Here is a 23,570-nt window from a genome sequence, read left to right on the forward strand (position 1 = left end):
GAGACTCCATCTCAAAAAAAAAAAAAAAATCCAGGTTCTCGCTTGCATTTTCTGGAGCTTGTATTTGGCTTACATTTGGTTTACCTTTGTGGTAGATAATATGCATACTAAGTCATTTTTGATTAGTCTTCCTCTTCCCAAATAGGATATACCTTTCTCATGCTATTCATTCATTCAGCAAATATGTGTTGAGCGCCTGTGAAAGCTATTCTAGGTACTAGGGGTACAGAATTACACAAAACCAAGCGCCTATTCTCCTGGAGTGAGCAACCCATTGGTGAGACAGCAAGGAAAAGGATAGGTACCGACTCCTCCTTCCAGTACCCTCCGGAGGCCCAGAGTCAGAGGGAGGGAAAAGGCTTTGTATAACCATTGTTGGGCCCTCGTATCCCAAGCCCTGTCTCTAATGCCCATCACAGCTGGGGCTTGGATCTGCCATGATACAGAAGGTTGGCCGTGTGCCCCACCTTTCCATGCGTACCCTGCCTCAGCCAGTGCATGCTGGGTGGGTACTGCTGCTGAATTTGGTCAAATGCCATATGATTTTTCTCCTTAAGATGTTAAGATATAATTGCTGTGTTGATAGATTTTTCTGGTTTTGAACCATCTTTGCATTTGTCAGTTTTGTCACCATATATTATTCCATGCACTGGACAGAGCCCATGCAAGTACCGGTGTATGCCGGCCTCCAGCGTACTTCCTTTACCTCTTCTGAGGAGTCGCTGCACAAGCCTCTTTCTACATCTGTTTTCTATTCTCAACCTCTGTTTCCTTCGTTTTTCATTATACCTAGTAAGAATGGCATGCAATATACTTCCACTGACACTTACATTTTCACTCTTCCCCAAAAGGGTAAATTCTCCGTAGTAAATCCACATATCCAGGAGAATTTCACATGGATCAAGCCGGTTCCCCTCACTGGTCTTGTTTGATAATTCTCTCTTGGCTGTTCGAAAACATTAATGCCTCTGTATATATACTAAAATAATTTCACCTAGTTCAGAAAAATAATAATTGATTGGAATTAAAGTTATATATTAATTTGGTGAAAATTGATACCTTTTTTCCATCTAGGAAGATGGTATATATCCCCCATTTTTCTGGGTCTTGTTTTCTGACATAAAATTTTACAGTTTTCTTGTAAATCTCTAACTTTCCAGTAAATTTATTTCCAAATACTGTATAGCTTTTGTCACGCTTGTGACTGGGTTATATTTTTTCCCATTTCCACTTCTGATTGGTTTTTGCTAATCTCATGCAGAGCTATTGGTTTTTAAATATTTTCTTTTGCCATCACCTTACCACATTTTCGTATTAGTCTTAATTAATGTTTCCACTACAGTCTACATATATAGTCCTGTTGTTTGCAATGGATTCTTTTATCTCTCTTCCACTATTCATGCCAACATAGACTAGTTATTTTAATTTTATTCTACCACTAAGAAGGACCAATAAAACCTGGAGCAGAGGTGATAGCAGGCATTCCTGTTTTCTCCCATTTTAGTAAATGGCTTCAGCGTTTCCTAAGTTGATGGGAAAGTGGCTCTTGGTTTCTGGTAAGCAGTGTTTGCGAGGCCGCTGGTGCTCCGGAGTCCAAACTCACAGGACTCTTCCTGGACCCATGCAGGCTGGTTGGCACCATGCCAGTGCATGCTGGGTGGGTACTGCTGCTGAATTTGGTCAAATGCCATATGATTTTCTCTTTAAGATGTTACTATTATAATTGCTGTGTTGACAGATTTTTCTGGTTTTGAAATATCTTTGCATTTTGTCAATTTTGTTGCAGTGTATTTTCATAGTGTTTGGAACTAATTTTCTTTAGAATATTTGCTTCCATATTTACTACATGGAGGTGGTCTGTAGTTTTCTTCTTTTTCATAAACCTGTATTTTGTCCCGTCTAAGATTTGTTGTCACCAGCACTTCGTGATGGTTCCTGGGGTGGCCTGCAGCAGCTTTTCCCACAGCTCCCTCACACTGCCACCTCACAACAGGGATGATAAGATGGACTCGGATTTCAGAAACAATAAAATGTGGAATGTGTCCATAAAATAGAGTTGAAAGGTTGACTTGGAACTCAGTTGGCCTGTTGCTTTTCTCTATGAAACATCTGTGGCTTCTTACCATAGTGGGTCCATTTAGAAAGGGGAGTCTGTTAACTAGTACATGGTCATTGTTTAATGGACCTTTTAATCTCTTCCTCATCAGTGGCGGTTATGTCTCCTTATAAGTTCATTTATTCTTTTGACTGTTCTGTTTGTGTTCAGTATTATTCATCTGCACTTTTATCTTTAATTATCTTATGTCTTTTATTTTAACCTTTTCCTCATTTATTAAGTTGAGTAAAGAGTTCACTTATTTTTAGTTTGCTTTTTAATAATAAAAGAATGTAAAGCCACGTATTCATTCTGAGTGTAACTTTCAGCCCTATCCCTAGATTTTATTTTTTCCTAACTTTTCAAGTCATAGGTTTTTCTTTTTTAGAGTTAATTAAGGCATAATTTACATATCCTAAAATTCACCCATTGTAACTGGAAAATTTAGTTATTTTAGAAAATACATAGAGTTGTGCAACCGTCACCACAATTCTGTTTTAGAACATTTCCATCTGCCTCCAAAAGTTACCTCGTGCCCATTCACCATTAATTTCCACCCCTGGCCCCAGCTGCAGGCACCCACTGATCTGCTTTCTGTCTCTAGACTTACTTTCTTCCGGACAGTTCATATAAGCAAAGTCATACCATAGGTAGTATTTTACACCTGCTGTAATGTTTTTGAGGTTCATCTGTGTTGAGTAGTTTGTTTCTTTTCAATGCTGCATCATATTCAGTCAGATGGATATACCACATTTTGTTTATCCGTTCATCAGTTAATGGACATTTGGGCTGTTTCTTAGCTGGTAAGAGTAACAGTGCTGCTGTGAACTTTTGCATAGAAGTCTGTGTGAGCAGATATTTCATTTCTCTTGAGTAGATACCTAGGAGTGGAATTCCTGGCTTGTGTGGTAAATTTATGTTTAGCTTTTTAAGAAACTGTTGGCTGGGCACCGTGGCTCACGCCTGTAATCCCAGCACTTCAGGAGGCCGAGGCGGGCGGATCGTGAGGTCAGGAGATCAAGGCCATCCTGGCTAACACGGTGAAACTCCATCTTTACTAAAAATACAAAAAATTAGCTGAGCATGGTGGCACACGCTTGTAGCCCCAGCTACTCGGGAGGCTGAGGCAGGAGAATTGCTTGAACCTGGGAAGTGGAGCTGAGATCACACCACTGCACTCCAGCCTGGGCGACAGAGCAAGACTCTGTCTCAAAAAAAAAGAAGAAAAAGAAAAAAGAAAAGAAAAAGAAACTGCCAAACTGTTTTCCAAAGTGGTTGTACTGTTTTACATTTCCACCAACAATGTATGAGGGCTGTGGTGTGGCCACATTCTTGCCAATATTTACTATTGTCTTTTCGATTATAGCTTAATTCTTGTGGGTGTGTAATGGTGTCTCACTGTGGTTTCCATTTGCATTTATTTCCCCAATGACTGGAACTGTTAAGCATCTCTTCATATGTCTGTTAGCCATTTGTCTCTCTTCTTTGATGAGATGTCTATTTTTAAGTTGGTTGTCTTCTTCTTGTTGAATTGTAACAGTATGTTATCCCAGATATGAGTCCTTTATTTTAACAGAAAATAAAATACAATAAAAATAAATTATTACAGAAGTGAAGTACAAAATACACTTCGTATAAAATAGTGTTTTTATTATTATAGTCAGTAGACATAAGATTACCCCGTTAAGTTGATACGAAAGTTTCGAAACACTTATTCTCAATTTTTATCATTCATTGTAAATCTTCAGATTTGTCTATATGTGTCAAACCCTTCTTTTGAGCTTTTAATTTCAGGGTTTTTTTTTTCATTTATGAAAGTTCTGCTTGGTTCTTTTTTCAGTCTGCAGTGCCATTTTAAAGTATTTTCCTATTCTCTTGAACATACCATCAAAACTTGTCATAAGTATAGTACACGCAGCTGTTTTATAGCCTGCGTCAGGTCACACTATTATCTGAGGTGTTTGTCACATTTTGTTCATGATGTCTTATTTCCTTGTGTACCTGATTTTTTTATTATATATTGGTCATTGTATTCAGATATTTGAAATAAATTGAAACCTAGAATCAAAGTGTCTTGTTCAATAGGGATTTGTTTTTGTTCTGCCAGGCACCTGGAGGCACTGCCAATCTGGGAGTGCCTTAAACCACAACACTGGTTTGTTAAATCAACCGACCCAGTTGTTCTGCAATATATCCCACTTTTACCCCACTGTGGTTCCTGTAAATGGAAACCTTTTTTGGCTGAAATACGTCAGAGGCAACGCTTTATAACTTAGGAGATAGTGACATTATTGTGAGAGATGCATAGCTTCTGGTTGCCTATCATCAGAAGTGATGCTAAATTTTCAGTTTTACTAGTGAATTCAGTTGATGACAGATTGATATCTCTATTGAACAATTACATATTTCCCTTTACAATTCCAAAAGTACTAGTAATAATCTGCAGTGTATATTTTGGCATCCTGCCAATGTGTATTCCCTGTCAACCATACACTAATGTCTTGAACAACAGTTGATAATCCTTGCCTGAGTCAGGACTTTCAGTTTCACTAGAGAATTCAACATTTACTCTAACATTCTTCTGAAAGCAGTGATTTTTCTTACCAACCAGAGATACTTGGTTATCTTGAAATGGAGCTCCTACTGAAAAAGAAGGATAAGCTTAACTCTTTGTCTTTTATTACCAGTTCCCTCTAATGGTGACAGCTGAAACTTTTTCTAGCTTTCTCTTTAATATCATTGTGGACTAATATATTGTTGATTTCAGTGTGTTTTCAAGTACCAAAATCGTTAGTCTTTCTGGTGTTCAGATGGCATAATTTCAATCATTGAGTGCCCTTTAGGGTAGCTACTGTGTGTTTTTTTGTTTTTTTGTTTGTTTGTTTTTGTTTTTTTTACATAGCCTCATTTATTTTTGATTCCTTGATTTCTGACACAGTGAGACATCCCTTGGGCTCATTTAGTACCTTCTCTTCCCCAGACTTCAAATCAGCCATTTTTCTTTTCTTTTCTTCTTTTTTTTTATTTTTTGAGACAGTCTCGTGGTCTCATCTATGCTGGAGTGCAGTGGTGCAATCTTGGCTCCCTGCAGCCTCCGCCTCCCACATTCAAACGATTCTCCTGCCTCAGCCTCCCAAGTAGCTGGGATTACAGGCGTGTGCCACCATGCCCGGCTAATTTTTGTATTTTTCGTAAATATGGGGTTTCACCATGTTGGCCAGGCTGGTCTCAAACTCCTGACCTCAAGTGATCTACCCACCTCAGCCTCCCAAAGTGCCGAGATTACAGGCATGAGCCACCACACCTGGCCAAATCAGCCATTTTTCAAAGAGCCCTGGTTCCTTTCAGTGGTAAATATATTAGCAACCAAAATCTGGGTCAGAGGGATGTTTATTGCTAGTGGTCTGACGTTACTTTTAAATGCTTTCAATAGAGGGAGCGAGGATATAAATTTTCTGAATTGTATGTTCATATTGATATTTTAAATTTAATTTTAACATTATAGTGTTTTTGAAGCAGGATATTTCCCTGACTGCTTCACAGGCAGGAACTGGAGTGTGTGGGTGTGGGAACTAGCTGGCCCCTTCAGCGCCAGCAGGGGCGAGCTCCACTTACTCGCTGCTCCACGCCTCGTGGGAGGGGAAGTGCAGGTGAGCTGGTGCAGGAGCACTTTTGGGCACCAGCAGGAGCAAACCCCGTACCAGCCCCATGGCAGCATCTTCAGGGGTCCCTGTGATCCCTGAAGCCCCAGAGAAAGCGTTGCAATACTCTTTTAGCTCTGCCATCCGTGGATGACTTAAGTGTTAACAGCTCAGTGGAGGGTCAGTGTAACAACCTTTTACACCCGCACTCATGGCACCCAAGTTGTTGTCCAGCATCCAGGAGGAATGAGGTTGCATGAAGGAATTGAAGACGGTAAGTGCAGGGGATTTTATTGCCAATGAAAGTGGCTGTCAGTGGGAAGGGAAGCTAAAAAGGAGACAGAGTGGGAAGGTAATCTTCCCCTGAAGTCTGGCTGTCTCCAGCCGGATTCTTCTCTGAAGTTACGCCATCAAGCTGTCCCTCTGAAGTCAAGCCACTTCTTTCCAACATCCAACTGTAGTCTCCGATGTCCAGTTGCTTCTCCTCTCTGTACCAGCTGAGCCTGGGGTTTTTATGGGCACAGGATGGAGGAATGGGGCAAGCCATGGGTTGTTGTGGAAAAGGCAACATTCAAGTGAGAAAACAGGGATGCATGTTCTCACTTTGGGCCAAGGTTCCAGGCTTTTCGGCTTGAGGCTAGGGCCCTCACCAGGGACCTGCCCTTTTCTGCCCAGAACTTCCCTGCTTCCTGTTCCTATCATTTTCACTTATTTCTTGGCTTTCATAGTTTTATCTCTGTCTTACACTGAAAATGTTGATTTCTAGCATCACTAATGTAATTATGGGTATATTCTCTTAAACAGTTCCCAAAAACAATATTGATATTACTGGAAACAGTTGGAACTTTGAATTGACCCATAGTCATTGCAGAAAGAAACAGCTGTTGACTTTATTTATTTATTTATTTTAGAGATAGTTCCATGCAATGTTGCCCAAGCTGGTCTTGAACTCCTGGGCTTAAATGATTCTCCTGCCTCAGCCTCCCAAGTAGCTGGGATTACAGGCATGCACCACTATGCCTGGCTACTGTTGGCATTTTTATTGGGATCCTGTTACATTTTGCAAATATCTGAGGGAGGGCTGGCATCTTGTGATGTGTGCCTGCTCTAAGAGTATGCTATGACTATTTTCCAAAGCCACTTTCATGTCCTTTAAGGCTGTTTTTAAGTTTCTCTTGTAGGTTTTGCACATCTCTTACTAAGCTAATGCCTAGATAATCAATTATCATTGCTGTTGTAAATGGGGTCTTTTCTTCCATGTGTCTTCTAGTTATTAGTTGTTTATATGAAGGCTATTGAATTTGGGGGTCTTGCTTTCATAACCTGCTTCCTTACTGAATTACCTGCTTGTTCGCATCAGTTTTTCAGTTGATTCTTTCGAATATTCAGGTATTAATTAGAGCATCTGCACATAATTTCACCTCTGTTTATAATTGTAAACTCACATGTCTTTCTCTCCAGTTGACTAATAAAATTCAGTAAAACAATTTCAGTAAAATATTACATAGTGGTGGTGAGAGTGGGCATATTTGTCTTGTTTCTGACATTAGTGGGAACGAGAGGCATGATTTTTAGCAACCGTTTTTTATTTCATTCTGTGGATACCCCAGTTTTTCAGCTATTATAAATGATACTGTTCTGTTCATCTTTTGTTATCATTGTTGTTCACATCTTTGAACCTTTCCTTAAGCTTGATGAAGGAAGTACTGGATCAAAGAGCAGGCATTTCCAAAAACCCTTAATAGATATTGTCTACACACTTTCCAGAGAGTGGCACCACATACAAAGTGTGTGAGATGCCTGTCCATCATACCTCTCCAATGCTGAGATCATGTAAAAGTTGTAGTTATTTGATGAGTAGAAAAAGGTATTTCATATTTTTTTTTAACAGTGAGGTTGAATATATAGCCCTCAGACCTGTTCATTGTAAGATTATTCTGAATTAATGCCTTCATTTAACATTTTTGGACTGGAAGGTAGAAGTGTTAAATGTTAAATAAAGAGACCCTTTTTTTTTAAGATACTTATAGGAAGAGTAAATTAATCATGGACTTGTTTTTTAAGGCCATTTTTAGAAAAGAAAAGACTAGGAGAAGTCAAAGTTATAGCAGAATAATGTAGGACTTATTATCGGCTAACTAACTAGAGACCCTGGGGCAAAAGAGTTGCTGAGTATTTGGTCTTTTGTGAAAGAAGTCATTACATTATTGTTAGAATTTACTTGAATTGTTTAAAATTGGCTTTTGAATACCAGTTAAATATTTTACATCTCTTGCTCTCCTCTCATGCAAATACAATACTTCACCCTCATTCAAAGCAGTTTATTTTATTTTTTTGAGACAGGGTTTCACTCTGTCACCCAGGCTGGAGTGCAATGGCACGATGTCAGCTCACTGCAGCCCGGACCTCCCAGGCTCAAGCAGTCCTCCCAGCTCAGCCTTCCGAGTAGCTGGGACCACAGGTGCGCACCACCACGCACAGCTAATTTTTGTATTTTTAGTAGAGACGTGGTTTCACCATGTTGCCCAGGCTGGTCTCGAACTTGTGGGCTGAAGCAATCCACCCACCTCCGCCTCCCAAAGTGCTAGGATTACAGCCATGAGCCACTGCACCCTGCCTATTTTCCAATACAATTGAAAGCTTTACCATAAAAGTAGAGGTTTAACTGCTTACAAATGAATTATGCATATATTTACAGGAACTTTGGCTTCTTGCCTGTTAGTTGAAGAATAATAAAAGTGGACTGCGCGGAAGTTATCGGAGTGCCTGCTGCTCTTCTAGTCGGCTTAGAAAGAGCCGCGCAGGGAATCTCTGCTTTCATTAGTCTTTTCTTCTCTCACATGTTTTGATTTTTGTGTCTTCTCATGATTACCCATGATATCTTGATGAGAGGACACAGTCCCTGGATTGCTGAGGCAGTTCACACTGGCCATCTGTGCTGCTCAGAGCAAGGGGAGGTGTTCAGAGCGATGACCCAAGGTGGCCCTTGCCCTCAGGGAACCAGCAGGCCCAGAGTCACAGCAGTGTTCTAGCTTCAGCCCCTCTAAGCCACAGAAAGGCACCACCAGGGCCACTCCCTCTTCGGAACACTGGGGAGCCCGTTGGCTGTCAGCCTGAGCCCAGCCAACCAGCCCAGCCCCTCCAGGGTACCCCCTCTCCATGGCCCGGGGCTACACACATGACCTCGGCCGTTACTCCATGGTCAGTCTCAGCTCTCTCTGGGTGGCACCCACGGGGTGTGGTTTCTAGCTGCCAGCTGTAATCTCAGCTCATTGCCTCACAAGGAGACCACTCCTTGGACAGTCCCGTCCTCTGTCTGGTCCAGCGCCCTGCTGCCTCTGCTCCTCCAGTGTTTCTGAACTGCCCTGGCTCAAGCCGTCCTTATCTAAAAAAAAAAATTTAAAAACTGGGGTAAAATACACATGTTAAAACATAATATTTATTATTTTAACCATTCATAAGTGTACAACTCGGTGGTATTAAATAAATTCAAAATGCTGTACACCCATCACTACTATCTGTACCCAAAACCTTTCATCATCCCCAACAAAAACTCCATTAAACAGTAAGTCACTGTCTCCCCATTCTGCTTTCTGTCTCTATGATTTTGCCCACAGTAGGAGCCTCTTAGAAGCGGAATCGTACAGTGTCTGTCTTTCTGTGCCTGGCTTATTTCCCTAAACATAATATCTTCCAGGTCCCCCCCACATTGTAGTATGTGCCAGACCCTTGCTCCCGTCGAAGGCTGATGCCATCCTTCAATGATGTGTGGACGGACACATTCCGCGTATCCCGTCATCAGTGGATGGACACGTGGGTTGCAGAGCACGCCACACACATTCACTTAGTACACGTGTTAACAGTTGCATGCTTGTCTGCCTGTGTCGTCCATTCGAGCATCTGCCAAGGACCCAGGAAACACACAGTGTGTCCCCTGAAGGAATGAAAAGCCCTCCTGGCCCCTCTGCCCTCTTTCTCCACCCCTCCATTTTCACAGAGATGGTTGTGGTGTCACCTCTCGTGGGGTGGCCAAAACCCCAGCCAGGCCCACCACTCCCTTCACCTCCCTCCATCTCGGATTTCCTCTTGGAAAATGAGGCACCTGACTCACTTGACCTACCGTGTAGGCTCCTAAAAGGGTGTCGGCAAGTTAAAAAAAAAAAAAATTAGCATGAAAGCACTCCAATGTATGCATACTTTTCCTTCGTGTTGGTTCCCTACATTCTTAGAACAAGGAAGGAGTGTGAGTACTTGCTTTGGATTGAAAGGTTTTCCAGACTAGCTGTAGGAAGTATGAAAGTAACCAAGGTCTCACACACAGCCCCAGCGCTCTGGGTGGATTTCACTTCATCTACTCCACTCACCTACGCTGAGCTTCCCTGTGGACAAGCTCATCCGTCCTCTTTAATCACTCCCAGGCCTCGCTCACACAGCAACAAGTGCCTGTCCCTGTGTCCTTGCTGTTGGCAAGCAGAAGCTCCCTGGCAGCCTTTGAACATAGCTGAATGTTGGGTATCTTTGATCTGTCTAAGGAAAAAGTCTATTTTAAACTGTGAAGTGAAGCCAATTTTTTTAGGTCAGATTCTTACCCAACAAAGCATACATCATCCATGCTCATATAGTTTCCAGTTTAAAAAAAAAAAAAAAGTGCTGGCCAGCACAGTGTGAGTGCACTGCGCGCATGATGCCACCGTTCTCTAGGTTCAGAACACCAGCCTTCCGTTAATTACGATAAAATGTCTTCACTAAAATAGAAGCATATTTAATTTGCCTACAGAATTGCTTGGAGAGCCTTAAAAAATAAAACCTTCAGCTGAATGATGTAGAAATGAAAATTTGAAAGTTTTAATCAGAAATACTACCTAGAAATAAAATCAGTAGGATGTATTTACAGGCAGTTTGTTTTTAAGTAAAGAATAAAACAGTGACAGAGGGATCAAAGAATAAAGAATAATTCCTTTTCAAGCCAGGCACAGTGGCGTGCGCCTGACTTCTCTGCTACTCACTAGGCTGAGGAGGGGGTGAATCATGAGTTCAAGCCAGCCTGGGCAAAATAGGGAGACCTTGTCTCCAAAAAAATATGAAATAAAGAATTGTTTCTTCATTATTGTCTGGTGCATAGATTATTGTATTACGGCATTTGATGGGAGACCATATTGAGCACTTTGGGCTTGTTGGCCCATTGAGCTGTGGAAGGCACACTAGGTGGGCTGGGCCCAGCAAAGCGCCCTTCCTTGGTCCTTGCTCAAGCCCTTCACAGGCAGCCACAGCCTCAGGAAAGGTTCAGAACATTGCTGTGAGGCCAGCGTAGAAGGCAGGTAGGCGTGTCACTGGTGGTGAGTAGAAGGCGTCCACTCCTTAGCAAGTGCATCATGGGAGGCCTGGAATGGGGTCTGTGTTCAGGGGAGAGGGAAATGCTGTTCTTGAGATGATTTGACGGCATATCCCTCTTAATTATGTGCTACCCGGAAGAGGTGTAAAGGGTAGCAAGGTGGTTTTGTAAGATCAGAATTGGGTGCAACTGCTTGATTCATTCATTCAGTACATTTGATGGAACACCTGCATGCCAGCCATTCTCTAGGAGCTGGACCAAGGAAGAGCTTGTGGTCTGAGCCACAGACCAGGAGGGAAGAGGAAGCCTGCCTGGATGAGGGTGGTCTAAGCAGAGATTCCTCAGGTGGCTCTGTTGCATCCCCACGCCGCAGCTGAAGGGATCTTTCTGTTGGCAAGATGGCCCGTGTTTTTCCAGTGGGACAATGCCCACTGCTTCCTGCATTTTGCTCTGATGGCCGGAGCTGTGTTTAGTTGTGTCCTGCCTCAGTCCCTCCCAAGCTGTCCACCTCAACTCAGCATGGGGAGCGCACTCCATATCTGATGCTGGCTTCTCTAAACGTGAGGGGATAGGAAGATGACATATACGCCCTTTTACAGGTGAGGAAAGGACCAGTGGGGGGTTATTGAAGGCAGCCTTGCTCCCCATGCTGAGCTGTCCCCTCTGTCTAGCCCCTCCCTGAGCAGGTGATGAAAACATGGCCCAGTGCGAGCGACATGGTTGCATTATGAGCCTCTTCTGGGTTGCATTTACTGAGAGTTTGTTTCATCAGTGAGGAAAGTACTCTGGAGACCCAACTGAACCCTGATAGCTTCAGTGAGCGTACAGACTCAATGCAAAGGTGACAGGCTTACAGGAGAAGGTCCAGGCAGTTCACAACTGATTTGAGACAGGGAGACAACCTCCTCTAATCTGTGTTGGTTCCATTTTTCATGCCTCATTTCAGCTAATTTTTGTTTGTGTTTTTTATGTACCTGATCTCCTTTATCCAGATTTCCTTGGTTCAGACTTCCTTGGTTCTCATCACAGCCCTTTCTTTGTTCCTAGCGTGCCTAAGAGACAGTATTCATTAAGGGATTCTCCCTGCAGTGACTTAATCTATATCTCTTTTTAAAAATTATTTTTAGGCCAGGTGCAGTGGCTCACGCCTATAATCCCAGCAATTTGGGAGACCAAGACAGGTGGATCCCTTGAGTCTAGGAGTTTGAGACCAGCCTGGACAACCTTGTCCCTACAAAAAATTTAAAAATTAGCCAGGCATGCTGGTGCACACCTGTAGTCCCAGATACTTGGGAGGCTGAGGTGGAGGGATCACTTGAGCTCAGGATGCTGAGGTTTCAGTGAGCTGTGATCGTGCCACTAGGTTCCAGGGTGGCAGAGTGAGACCCTGTCTCAAAAAATATATGTATTTTTTTAAATTGTAACTTTAGGCCAGGCACGGTGGCTCATGCCTGTAGTCCTAGAACTTTGGGAGGCCGAGGCAGGCGGATCACCTGAGCTCAGGAGTTTGAGACCAGCCTGGGCAACAAGGCGAAACCCTGTGTCTACTAAAAGTACAAAAAATTAGCCAGGCATGATGGTGCATGCCTGTAATCTCAGCTACTCAGGAGGCTGAAGCACAAGAATTGCTTGAACCCAGGAGGCAGAGGTTGCAGTGAGCCAAGATGGTGCCATTGCACTCCAGCCTGGGCAACAGAGCAAGACTCTAACTCAAAATAAAATAAAAATTAAAAATATATATAAAATAAAATTGTCACTTTTATTTACTCTGAAAGTAATATGTGCTTGTTTTAGCAATACCAAAAAAAAAAGGGGGGAAGTTTTATAAGGCAGGCGCAGAGAGACAAATACCATGTGGTCTTACTCATGTGGGAGGTAAAAAAAAAAAATGGATCTCATGGAGATAGGAGAATGGTGGTTACCAGAGGCTGGGAAGGGAAGGTAGGGAGAGAAGGTGGTTAAGGGCTACAAAAATACAGTCAGAAGGAATAAGTTCTAGAATTCAAGAGTACAGTAGGGGAATTATAGTTAACAATAATTTATTATATATTTCAAAGTAGCTGGAAGAGAAGAATTGTAATGTTTCCAACACAAAGAAAAGATACATGCTGGAGGTGACAGGTATCCCAGTTACTCTGACCTGGTCACTACACATTGTTAACAGGCATCAAAATATCACATGTCCCCTCCAAATATGCACAACTATTATGTATCAATTTTAAAAAAGAAAAACTCATACCCATACCACCCAACGATGACACTGTGGTTATTTGGGGAGTGATTCTTCCTATGATCATTCTATTTCTGATTACACACTGCCTCTTTCACTTATATTTTCATTTTATACATTTATAAGTATTTCTGATGGATGTGTAATATTTCACTAGGTATGTGGGATAATCCCTTTGGCATTAAAGTAGTTTCCAGTATTTTAGAACCATAAATAAAACATGATGCCCTCAAAAAGAGTAAGATAGTTAGAAATGAAGTTATCAAGGAGAGAAAAGACTTGCACACTGCAAACTATGAAATGTTGCTGAAAGAAATGGAAGGATACACCAATCAATGGAAAAACATCTCTTGTTTATGGATTGGAAGACTTAATGTTGTTAAGATGTCAATACTACCCAAAGCAATCTACAAATTCAGTGCAATCCCTATTAAAACTTTTACAGCATTCTTTTCCAGAAATAGAAAAGTTTCATCCTAAGATTCATAGGGAATATCAAAGAGATAAGCATAGTCAAAACAATCTTGAGAAAGCAGACCAAAGTTGGAGGACTCACACATCCTGATTTTAAAACTTACAGCAAAGCTACAGTAATCAAGACTGTGTAGTACTGGCATAAAGATGAGCCCAGAAACAAACCCTCACATAGGTGGTCAAATGAGTTTTGACAGGGTTGCCTAGACCATTCAATGGGGAAAACACAGTCTTTTCAACAAATGGCGTTGGGAAAACTGGGTGCTCACATGCAAAAGAATGAAGCGGGACCTGGCTGGGCGCGGTGGCTCACACCTGGAATCCCAGCACTTTGGGAGGCTGAGACAGGCGGATCACAAGGTCAGGAGATCGAGACCATCCTGACCAACATGGTGAAACCCCGTCTGTATTAAAAATACAAAATTAGCTGGGTGTGTTGGCACACACCTGTAGTCCCAGCCACTCGGGAGGCTGAGGCAGGAGAATCGCTTGAACCCAGAAGGCGGAGATTGCAGTGAGCTGAGATCGCGCCACTGCACACCAGCCTGGTGACAGAGCGAGACTCTCTCAAAAATAAAAATAAAAATAGAGAATGAAGTGGGACCCTTACCTTCATAACACATACAAAGATTAGCTCAAAATGGATCAAACATCTAAACCTAAGAGTTAAAACTATAATGTTTGAGGAGAAAACATAGGAGAAAGATTTCATGACATTGGATTTGACAATGATTTCTTGGCTATGATACCAAAAGCTCAGGCGACAAAAATAAAAATAGATAGATTGGACTACATAAAAATTGAAAACATCTCTGCATTAAAGGGCCCAGTCAACAAGAAAAGGCAGCCCACAGAATGGGAGAAGATACTTGAAAAATCATATAACTGATAAGGAGTTAATATCCAGAATATCTAAAGAACTCCTACAACTGAGCAAAACAGCTTGATTTTTTAAATGTGTGAAATACTCAAATAGACATTTCTCCAAAGAATATAATATCTGCAAATGACCAATAAGTGCATGAAAAGATCCTCAACATCTCTGTCATTAGGAAAATGAAAATCAAAATTACAGTGAGATACTTCACACCCAGTAGGATGGCTACTATTTAAAAAAAAAAAGGAGCCAAGGCAGGCAGATCACTTGAGCTCAAGAGTTTGAGAACAGCCTGGGCAACGTGGTGAAACCCCATCTCTACTAAAAATACAAAAACTAGCTGGTAGCACATGCCTGTGGTCACAGCTACTTGGGAGGCTGAGGTGAGAGGATTGCTTGAGCCCAGAGGGTCAAGGCTGCAGTGAGCCAAGATCATGCCACTACACTCCAGCCTGGGTGACAAAGCAAGACCCTCCCTGTCCCTAACAATAAAAATAGTGCTCGCTTCAGCAGCACATAAACTAAAATTGGAACAATACAGAGATTAGCACAGCCCCTGCGCAAGGATGACATGCAAATTCGTGAAGCAGTTGCATATTTTTAATAAATGGCGTTGGGAAAACTGGATAGTCATATGCAGAATAGAATTAGACCTCTCTCTCTCTCTCTCACTATATACAAAAATCAAATCAAAATGGATTAAAGAAATCTAAGACCTCTGCCGGGCGCAGTGGCTCACACCTGTAATCCCAGCACTTTGGGAGGCCAAGGCAGGCGGATCACGAGGTCAGGAGATTGAGACCATCCTGGCTAACACGGTGAAACCCTGTCCCTACTAAAAATACAAAAAATCAGCCGGGCGTGATGGCGGGCACCTGTAGTCCCAGCAACTTGGGAGGCTGAGGCAGCAGAATCACTTGAACCCGGGAGGCGGAGGTTGCAGTGAGCGGACATCGCACCACTGCACTTGCACTCCAGCCTGGGCAACAGAGCAAGACTCCATCTCAAAAAAAAAAAAAAAATCTAAGACCTCAGACTGTGACACTACTACAAGAAAACAATGGGGAAAATCTGCAGGACATTGGTCTAGGCAAAAATTCCTTGAGCAATACCCCACAAGCACAGGCAACTAAAGCAAACAGGGACAAACGGGATCACATCAGGCTAAAAAGCTTCTGCACAGCAAAGGATACAATCAATAAAGTGAAGAGACGACCCACAGAATGGGAGAAAATATTTGCAAACTACTCATCTGACAAGGGATTAATAACCAGAATATATAAGGAGCTCAAACAACTCTATAGGAAAAAAAATTAATAATCCGATCAAAAGATGGGCAAAAGATTTGAGTAGACATTACTCAGAAGACAGACAAATGGCAAACAGGCATTGAAAAGGTGCTCAACATCATTGATCATTAGAGAAATGCAAATCAAAACTACAATGAGATACCATCTCATACCAGTTAAAATGGCTTATCCAAAAGACAAGCAGTAACTAAATGCTGGAGAGGATGTGAGGAAAAGGGAACCCTCGTACACTGTTGGTAGGAATGTAAATTAGTACAACCACTATAAAGAACAGTTTGGATGTTGCTTGAAAAACTAAAACTTGAGCTACCATATATTCAGCAGTCCCACTGCTGGGTACATACCCCAAAGAAAGAAAATCAGTATATCAAAGAGATATCTGCACTCCTATGTTTGTTGCAGCACTGTTGACAATAGCTAAGGTTTGGAAGCAACCTAAGTGTCCATCAACAGATGAATGAATAAAAAAAATATGGTATATATACACAATGGAGTACTATTCAGCCATGAAAAAGATCCAGTCATTTGCAACAACATGGATGGAACTGGAGATCTTTATGTTAAGTGAAATAAGCCAAGCACAGAAAGACAAACTTCACACGTTCTCACATATTCATGGGATCTAAAAATCAAAACAATTGAACTCATGGACATAGAGAGTAGAAGAATTGTTACCAGAGACTGGGAAGGGTAGTAGTGGGGCTTGGGGGTGGGGATGGTCAACGGGTGCAAAAAAAGTTAGAATAAATAAGACCCACTCGATAGCACAACAGGGTGACTACAGTCAACAATAACTTAATTGTACATTTTAAAATAACACTAAGAATGCAATTGGATTGTTTGTAACTCAAAGGATAAACGCTTGAGGGGATGAATACCCCGTTCCCATTCTCCATGATGAGCTTATTTCACATTGGATGCCTGTATCAAGACATCTCTTGTGTCTCTTAAATATATATACCTACTATGTACCCATAAAAATTAAAAATAAGTTTTAAAAAATAAGTGTTAATGTCCTCGTGGAGAAATTGGAACTGTTGTTGTGCACTGTTTTTTGTTTTTTAGGGTTTGTTTGTTTGGGATGGAGTCTCACTCTGTCACCCAGGCTGGAGTGCAGTGATGTGATCTTGGCTCACTGCAGCCTGCCTCAGCCTCCTGAGTAGCTGGGCCTACAGGCACGTACCACCAGGCCCAGCTAGTTTTTGTATTTTCAGTAGAGATAGGGTTTCACCATGTTGGCCAGGCTGGTCTCGAACTCTTGACCTCAAGTGATCTGCCTGCCTCAGCCTCCCAAAGAAAATGCTGGGATTACAGGTGTGAGCCACCACACCTGGCCCTGTGCACTGTCAGTGGGAATGTGAAATAGTGCAGCCACTGTGGAAAACAGTATGGCAGTTCTTCCAAATATTACACATATACCTTGAAACTGGGTATCGCTATTATGCATCAATTAAAAATAAAAAATAGAATGGGAAAAAAATAAAAATAGAATTGCCATATGATCCAGCAATTTCACTTGTTGGATATACACCCCAAAGAACTGAAAACAGAGGCATGAGCAGATACTTGTAGCCCCACGTTCATGGCAGCATTATTCACAGTTGACAAAAGGTGGAAGCAACCCAAATGTCCGTAAACAGAAGAGTGAATAAACAACTTCAGCGTATGCCAATGGAATATCATTCAGCCCTTTAAAGGAAGGAAATTTTGGCACTTGCTATAACATGGATGAACCTTGCGGACATTATGCTAAGTGAAATAAGCCAGTCCCAAAAGGACAAACACTGTAAGATCTCCTTATGTGAAGTACCCAGAGTAGACAAGTTCATAGAGACTGAAAGTAGAGTGATGGTTGCCAGCGCTGGAAGGTGGGGAAATGGAAAGTTACTGTTTAATGGGGACAGAGTGTCAGTTTTGCAGGATGAAGAGTTCTGTGGATGGATGGTAGTGAGGGTTGCAAGACACTGTGAATGTGCTTAATGCCACTGAACTGTATGCTGAAAACAGTTAAGATGGTAAATTCTGTGTTGATGTGTATTTTAGCACAATTTTTATTTTTTTTTTGTTTTTATTTTACTTTAAGTTCTGAGATACATGTGCAGAACGTGCAGGTTTGTTACATAGGTATACATGTGTCATGGTGGTTTGCTGCACCTATCAACCCGTCATCTAGGTTTTAAGCCCTGCATGCATTAGATATTTGTCCAAATGTTCTCCCACCCCTTGTCCCCCACCCCCCGACAGGCCCTGGTGTGTGATGTTCCCCTCCCTGTGTCCATGTGTTCTCATTGTTCAACTCCCACTTATGAGTGAAATCATTTAGTGTTTGGTTTTCTGTTCCTGTGTTACTTTGCTGAGAATGATGGCTTCTAGTTTCATCCATGTCCCTACAAAAGACATGAACTCATTCTTTTTTATGGCTGCATAGTATTCCATGGTATATATGTGCCACATTTTCTTTATCTAGTCTATCATTGATGGGCATTTGGGTTGGTTCCAAGTCTTTGCTATTGTAAATAGTGGCACCATTTTTAGACGATTGTTTTTTAATCAATTATAATATTATTAACTCCTTGTATTTATAGCATTTATATTTCCTTTTGCTTGCTTTTGGAGAGAACATACAGAAATTTGTGATTTCAAGGTCGGGCATGGTGGCTCATGCCTGCAATCTCAGCACTTTGGGAGGCTGAGGCTGGAGGATCACTTGAGCCCAGGAGTTAAAGACTATTCTGGGCAACATAGTAGAGACCTCATCTCTACCGAAAATGAAAAAAATGAGCAGTTGTGGTGATTCAAGCCTGTGGTCCCAGCTCTGCAGGAGGCTGAGGCAGGAGGACCACTTGGGCCCAGGAGGTCGAGGCTGCAGTGAGCAGAGATCATACCACTTCCCTCCAGCCTGGGTGACAGAGCAGGACCCTGCCTTCAAAAAAACAAACCACAGAAATTTGTCATTTTTAATATGAGCGCTATTCCTGAGGGGTTTGTTCAGAGGTATTTAAATGTTATTTTTTTGCTTGAGAATTGATTATTCACTTTCCCTTTCTTCTAAAAGTTATAGGGATTTTAGGGGGTGGTTTTGATTGATTTTTATTTAACTGTTTAAGCCATCTCAAATTTTATTCTGGTGTGATGTTAAAAGACTTAAATTGACTTTTTTCTGCATATAGTTAATCAGTTGTCTGCCCCAAGATTGCCAAGCAATTATCTAATTCTTCCCCTCCCACTGATTTGAGATACACTCTTTATTATATAACATTTATGTCAACATATTTCTCAGTTTGGGGCTGTGGCTTCTGTTCCATTAATCTGCCTCTTTTGCCCCATCCCACTGTCATTAATTCACACAGCTTTATAGTTGGTAGGACTTGCCTTTCTCATTAGTAGTGTTCTCATTCTTCTTGTTCTTTTATTTTTTGCAGGTGAACTTTAGAATACTTTTGCTAAGTACCTGGAAAAATAGAGGCCTGCCTGAATTTTAATTGGAAATACTTTAAACCTGTAGATTAGTCTGGGGGAAAATTATCAGCATGGCTGCACTATTTATATTTTTATATTTCCAATTCAGAAGTACACCTTACCTTTATTCAAGTCTTCTTTTCTTCCCTCATATTATTTGTTTATTTATTTCTATCTTAGAGTCTGTTTTATCAATGATGGCCAGATCAGCCTTGGAGTTCTTTAAAGAACTACTTACATGCATAGGGTTTCAAAAGAGCGTGGGGTAAATCACTAATAAAGGCGAGATCCTTTGATCTGAGATCATTAGGAAAAATACATCAAAAAGTGTCTTCACTGTTTCTTGGACACCTATTCTGTATATTATGTATAAAGCTCTTAGGAGCCTTTCCCCCTTATTTCTGTATTCCCACTCATCAGCACAGTTGTAGGATAGGCACATTTTTTCATCTTATCTCGTATGAAATATTAAATCATTGGAGGGCAGGTCTCTGTCTCCTTAAAGCCCAGATCTTCAATAAGCATCTGCTCCTGGGCTCCTTCCTGAGCCCCTGAACGCCTCGTTCCTAATTATGTCTGAGTTCATCTGGCATCACTCAGAGGAGGAAGAGGAGGAGGAGGCTGGGGTGTGTGGCAGTGAGAGTCATCAACACTGCTTCGTAGTGGTCGTTGGTGGTTGGTGGCCATCCCCTCTGGACAGACAACCCACAGGTCAGCAGTGAAGGCTCAGAGGCAGGAGGGCAGCTAAGATCTAAATTCCTCTTACCCAACTGAAAGCACGTGCTCTTTTAAAAAAAAAAAAATGTAATTCTGCTGTTCAGATAGCAGCAAAGTCAGAGCAGGTGTGAGGCCGGCAGCCTGCTCAGGTGGTGGGTGCCCACTGCCCACATGTGTTAGAAATCACATCATCTCCTGGCCAGCCATGGAATCCAGCAGTGTCTGTCAGCTCTGGAGAAAGAGAGGGAAGGGTGGGATTTGGTTTGCTTTTATCTATTTATTTATTTTAATTGCTATTGATACACACAATAAAAGCTACATTCTTGTGAGGGAGGACTTGATTAGCAGCCCTGAAAGGTGGCGGCAGTTCCCTTACTCATTGAATGTATCTGGCGCTAAACCCTCAGCTGGAACTGCGAGCCCTAGCTGTGTTTCAGGTGTTTCTTACTCTACCTTGAATTACGTTTAGGAACTAAAGGGCTTTTGTATCCTTCACAAGTGGGGGAAAAGAGCAGGGAAGTTGTGTGAGAAACTATTAAAAATGAGGAGCCATGGTTTGGACAAACTTTCTTGTTGGTGTGAAGAGAGGAGGAATTTTTTTCAGTTCTACCTGCCAAAGAGGCTTTTTTTATAGTTTGTTTTCATTTGGAAGTACTAATAACACTGATTTTTGTAAGGAATCATCTCACCGCACCCCCTCATGGGATCCTGCAATACTCCAATTCAGAAATAATGTTTTTCTTCTTGGAATAGCTTTTTACATTAACCGTATTTGAAGATAGAAAATTTAGATCTGAATAGCAGCTTTTAATAGCCCCATAAAAATAAGTGAAATATCTTTAATTTTAAATTTAAACAAAATATCTAAAACTTAAAAAGTATTTAATATGTCAGCATATTTGCAATACAAAAATAAGCACACTCCATTTCATTTTATGCCTTTACTCCCATGGCCAGGTGATATAAATATTTCAACTTGCATCACTTTCTAGCTAGCGAATTTATAAAGCAGCTTTCATTTTCTACGTAAGTTTTTAAGCTTAATTTTTTCAGGGAAAAAATAGATCTCAAGAAAAAAAGTGTTTGGGATCATAAGTTAATAACTTGTCCTATTGGTAAGGGAAGTTGAATAAGAGTCCAAACTAATGGATTAGAATTGTGTAATATTTGATTAGCCATTTGTTAAAAAAACAAAAAAAACACTGGGTTGCCAGAATCCTACCTAAGATGCAGATATTAATTAGAACTAGCAAGTCGAAGTTGCACAGGTGGGTATAAAATGAATTTGGGATCCCTAACTGGGAAATGCTAAAGTTCACACAGACATATACACACACTTTTTTTTTTTTTTTTTTTTTTGGTGGCTCCCTCGAAATCATTTGTTTACAGTCTGGCCAGGGTTGTGACCTCCAGTACTTTCCCCTAAGAGATGGGATCTTTGCCTAAAAGTTACTGAGAAACGAAGGCTGCAAAAAGCCGGAAAATGTCCAAGCTTTTAATGCACACTGACAGCCAAACAGAACGCTCTTTCCGTTTGCAGTTTTTTTAGTGTCATTTTAAGTTGCAGCTTCCGGCCAATCAGCGAGCTTCATGCCTGCTGACATCACGAACCAGCCAGTTCCCTCCAGCTGCAGAGAGCTTCAGTTTGTCTTTTTTTTTTAAACTAAAATGGAGGCTGGTTTCTTGCCTTAAGGAGCCCATTGCCTTTCCCGCTGAAGTCTAGATGTTGACATGTAATAAAGCGGGCAGCAGGATGGTGGTGGATGCGGCCAACTCCAATGGGCCTTTCCAGCCCGTGGCCCTTCTCCATATTCGAGGTAAGTTATTGTGTGTTTCACTGAATCGGAACCTTCCGTGGGTAGTTAATAAATGGCTATTGTGCTTCAGATAAGAAAAGCAGGAAGTCCTTTCTAGCAGAATTCACCCCATTTCGCTGCAGACTTAACCAGAGGAGGTTGGGTGTGTCACTGCAGTTTGGCATTTTACGAACTACTTACAGAATTTGAGGCTTGAAAGAGGCCTTGCATGCATAGTTCAAAGCTGGTTTTTCTGCTTTCTGCTCGCTCTCCCATCCCCCTTTCAAAGCTGTGCTGATGTCAAAGGATGTGAAGTCACTGCCCAGGGAAGGTATTGGGTGGGGGTAGGAAGGAGAGGCGGGCCCGTCGCGCCTGGCCAAGTTGTCCGTACGCAGAGTTTCTGTTATATATGTGTGGCTTAATGCTGCAAAGGTTTTGTCGAGGACACATCTCAGAATTAAAAATGAATTGCAGTCAGAAAATATGCACAATTGGTTGGAAAAGAACTTCCTTTAAAAGGATTGTTTTCATTCTTGCCTTGGGGCCTGAGAGAGAAATATGCTCCACTTTGAAATATTGAAATCTATCGTGGGTCATCATTTTTGAAATGTTAGCGTTTTCGTGGAATATTAGGAAATATTTTGCATTTAAATAGGCTCTATGTTGCTATTTGGCTTTTAAAATTTTAAATGGCAACAAGTTTTCAAGGTATATAGAGATCACTTTTAATAATTAGTTTGCTTCTTTTTATGCATATTTTGGTTTCAAAATTTAGCCTAAAAGCACAACTACTCTAGTAATTAATAGCAGTTATATTGAACTACAGGCATTAGGGTAGTAGCCTACTTATTCTTGGTATTTTAAGATATATGAATTTTTTTTTGGTCATAATTGGGTGAAATAGAAAAATGATTTTAAGCTTCATCAGATCACTTTATAATTTATAGTGTCAGAGCTGTGCCCCAACAAAACTGTTTCTCAGAATCTTTTAAGGAAGGGTGGGAGCAAGATTTCTAGGTGACTAATAATCTCTATGACTAAAATGCCAGACCAGACTTTTCAGATCCTAGGGTGTACCCAGGCACATGCATACTCAATCTACTGGAATAAAATGGGCGGTGCTTTTCTCTCCAAACCATCTTTCATGAAGGTGGAAATCAGCATTCAATGACCAAATTGTAGGACAGGCTGTGAATTTATTGTTTTTGTAGTGCACCCAGTAAAAAGCAAAGATTGCCTACAGGTAACATTCAGGTATTTTAGCTGCAAGAACCAGATGGGCAAGAATAAAATGTAAGTGTTTGGATTTAAGTTAGATGGTTTTTGTTTGGTTTTTTGGGAGACAGGGTCTCACTCTGTCACCCAGGCCGGAGTACAGTGGTATGATCATAGCTCACTGCAGCCTCCACCTCCCGAGCTCAGGTGATTCTCCCACCTCAGTTTATTCAGTAGCTGAGACTTCAGGCACGCACCACCACCATGCCCAGCTAATTTTTAAATATTTTTTGTAGAGATGGGGTTTTGCCATGTTGCCCTGGTTGGTCTCTAACTCCTGGGCTCAAGCGATCCTCCCACCTCGGCCTCCCAAAGTGCTAAGATTACAGGTAAGAGCCACTGTACCTGGCCAAGTTAGTTCTTA

At 41.5% G+C, this 23,570-nt stretch overlaps 1 protein-coding gene, 1 long non-coding RNA gene and 1 other non-coding gene across 14 annotated transcripts in view; 2 read left to right on the top strand and 1 right to left on the bottom strand.

Annotated features, from left to right (window-relative positions):
• PPP2R5C (protein phosphatase 2 regulatory subunit B'gamma) overlaps nt 1-23,570 on the top strand; it is a 165,805-nt gene that overhangs the window by 26,863 nt on the left and 115,372 nt on the right. For 3 of the 12 annotated variants that reach the window (XM_054447711.2, XM_063652072.1, XM_063652071.1), the window contains exon 1: nt 21,719-21,952. The exons of 8 other annotated variants lie outside the window; for them this stretch is intronic. In XM_054447711.2, coding sequence (XP_054303686.1) covers nt 21,859-21,952 — 94 coding nt within the window. In that variant the 5' untranslated portion in view covers nt 21,719-21,858. Of the gene's footprint in view, nt 1-21,711; nt 21,953-23,570 lie in introns of those variants that run through there. One more of the 12 variants, XM_054447712.2, reaches the window with a different exon arrangement.
• LOC134738173 (uncharacterized) lies at nt 7,894-22,248 on the bottom strand. Its single transcript, XR_010123792.1, has 3 exons — nt 22,133-22,248; nt 20,185-20,366; nt 7,894-9,121 (listed from the first exon to the last, which is right to left on the bottom strand). It is a non-coding gene; the product is annotated as an uncharacterized LOC134738173 (long non-coding RNA).
• On the top strand, nt 15,147-15,251 carry LOC129013509 (U6 spliceosomal RNA). Its single transcript, XR_008493968.2, has one exon. It is a non-coding gene; the product is annotated as a U6 spliceosomal RNA (small nuclear RNA).

The sequence above is a fragment of the Pongo pygmaeus genome, chromosome 15, assembly GCF_028885625.2.
Source record: "Pongo pygmaeus isolate AG05252 chromosome 15, NHGRI_mPonPyg2-v2.0_pri, whole genome shotgun sequence".
NCBI classification, from domain to species: Eukaryota; Metazoa; Chordata; class Mammalia; order Primates; family Hominidae; genus Pongo; species Pongo pygmaeus.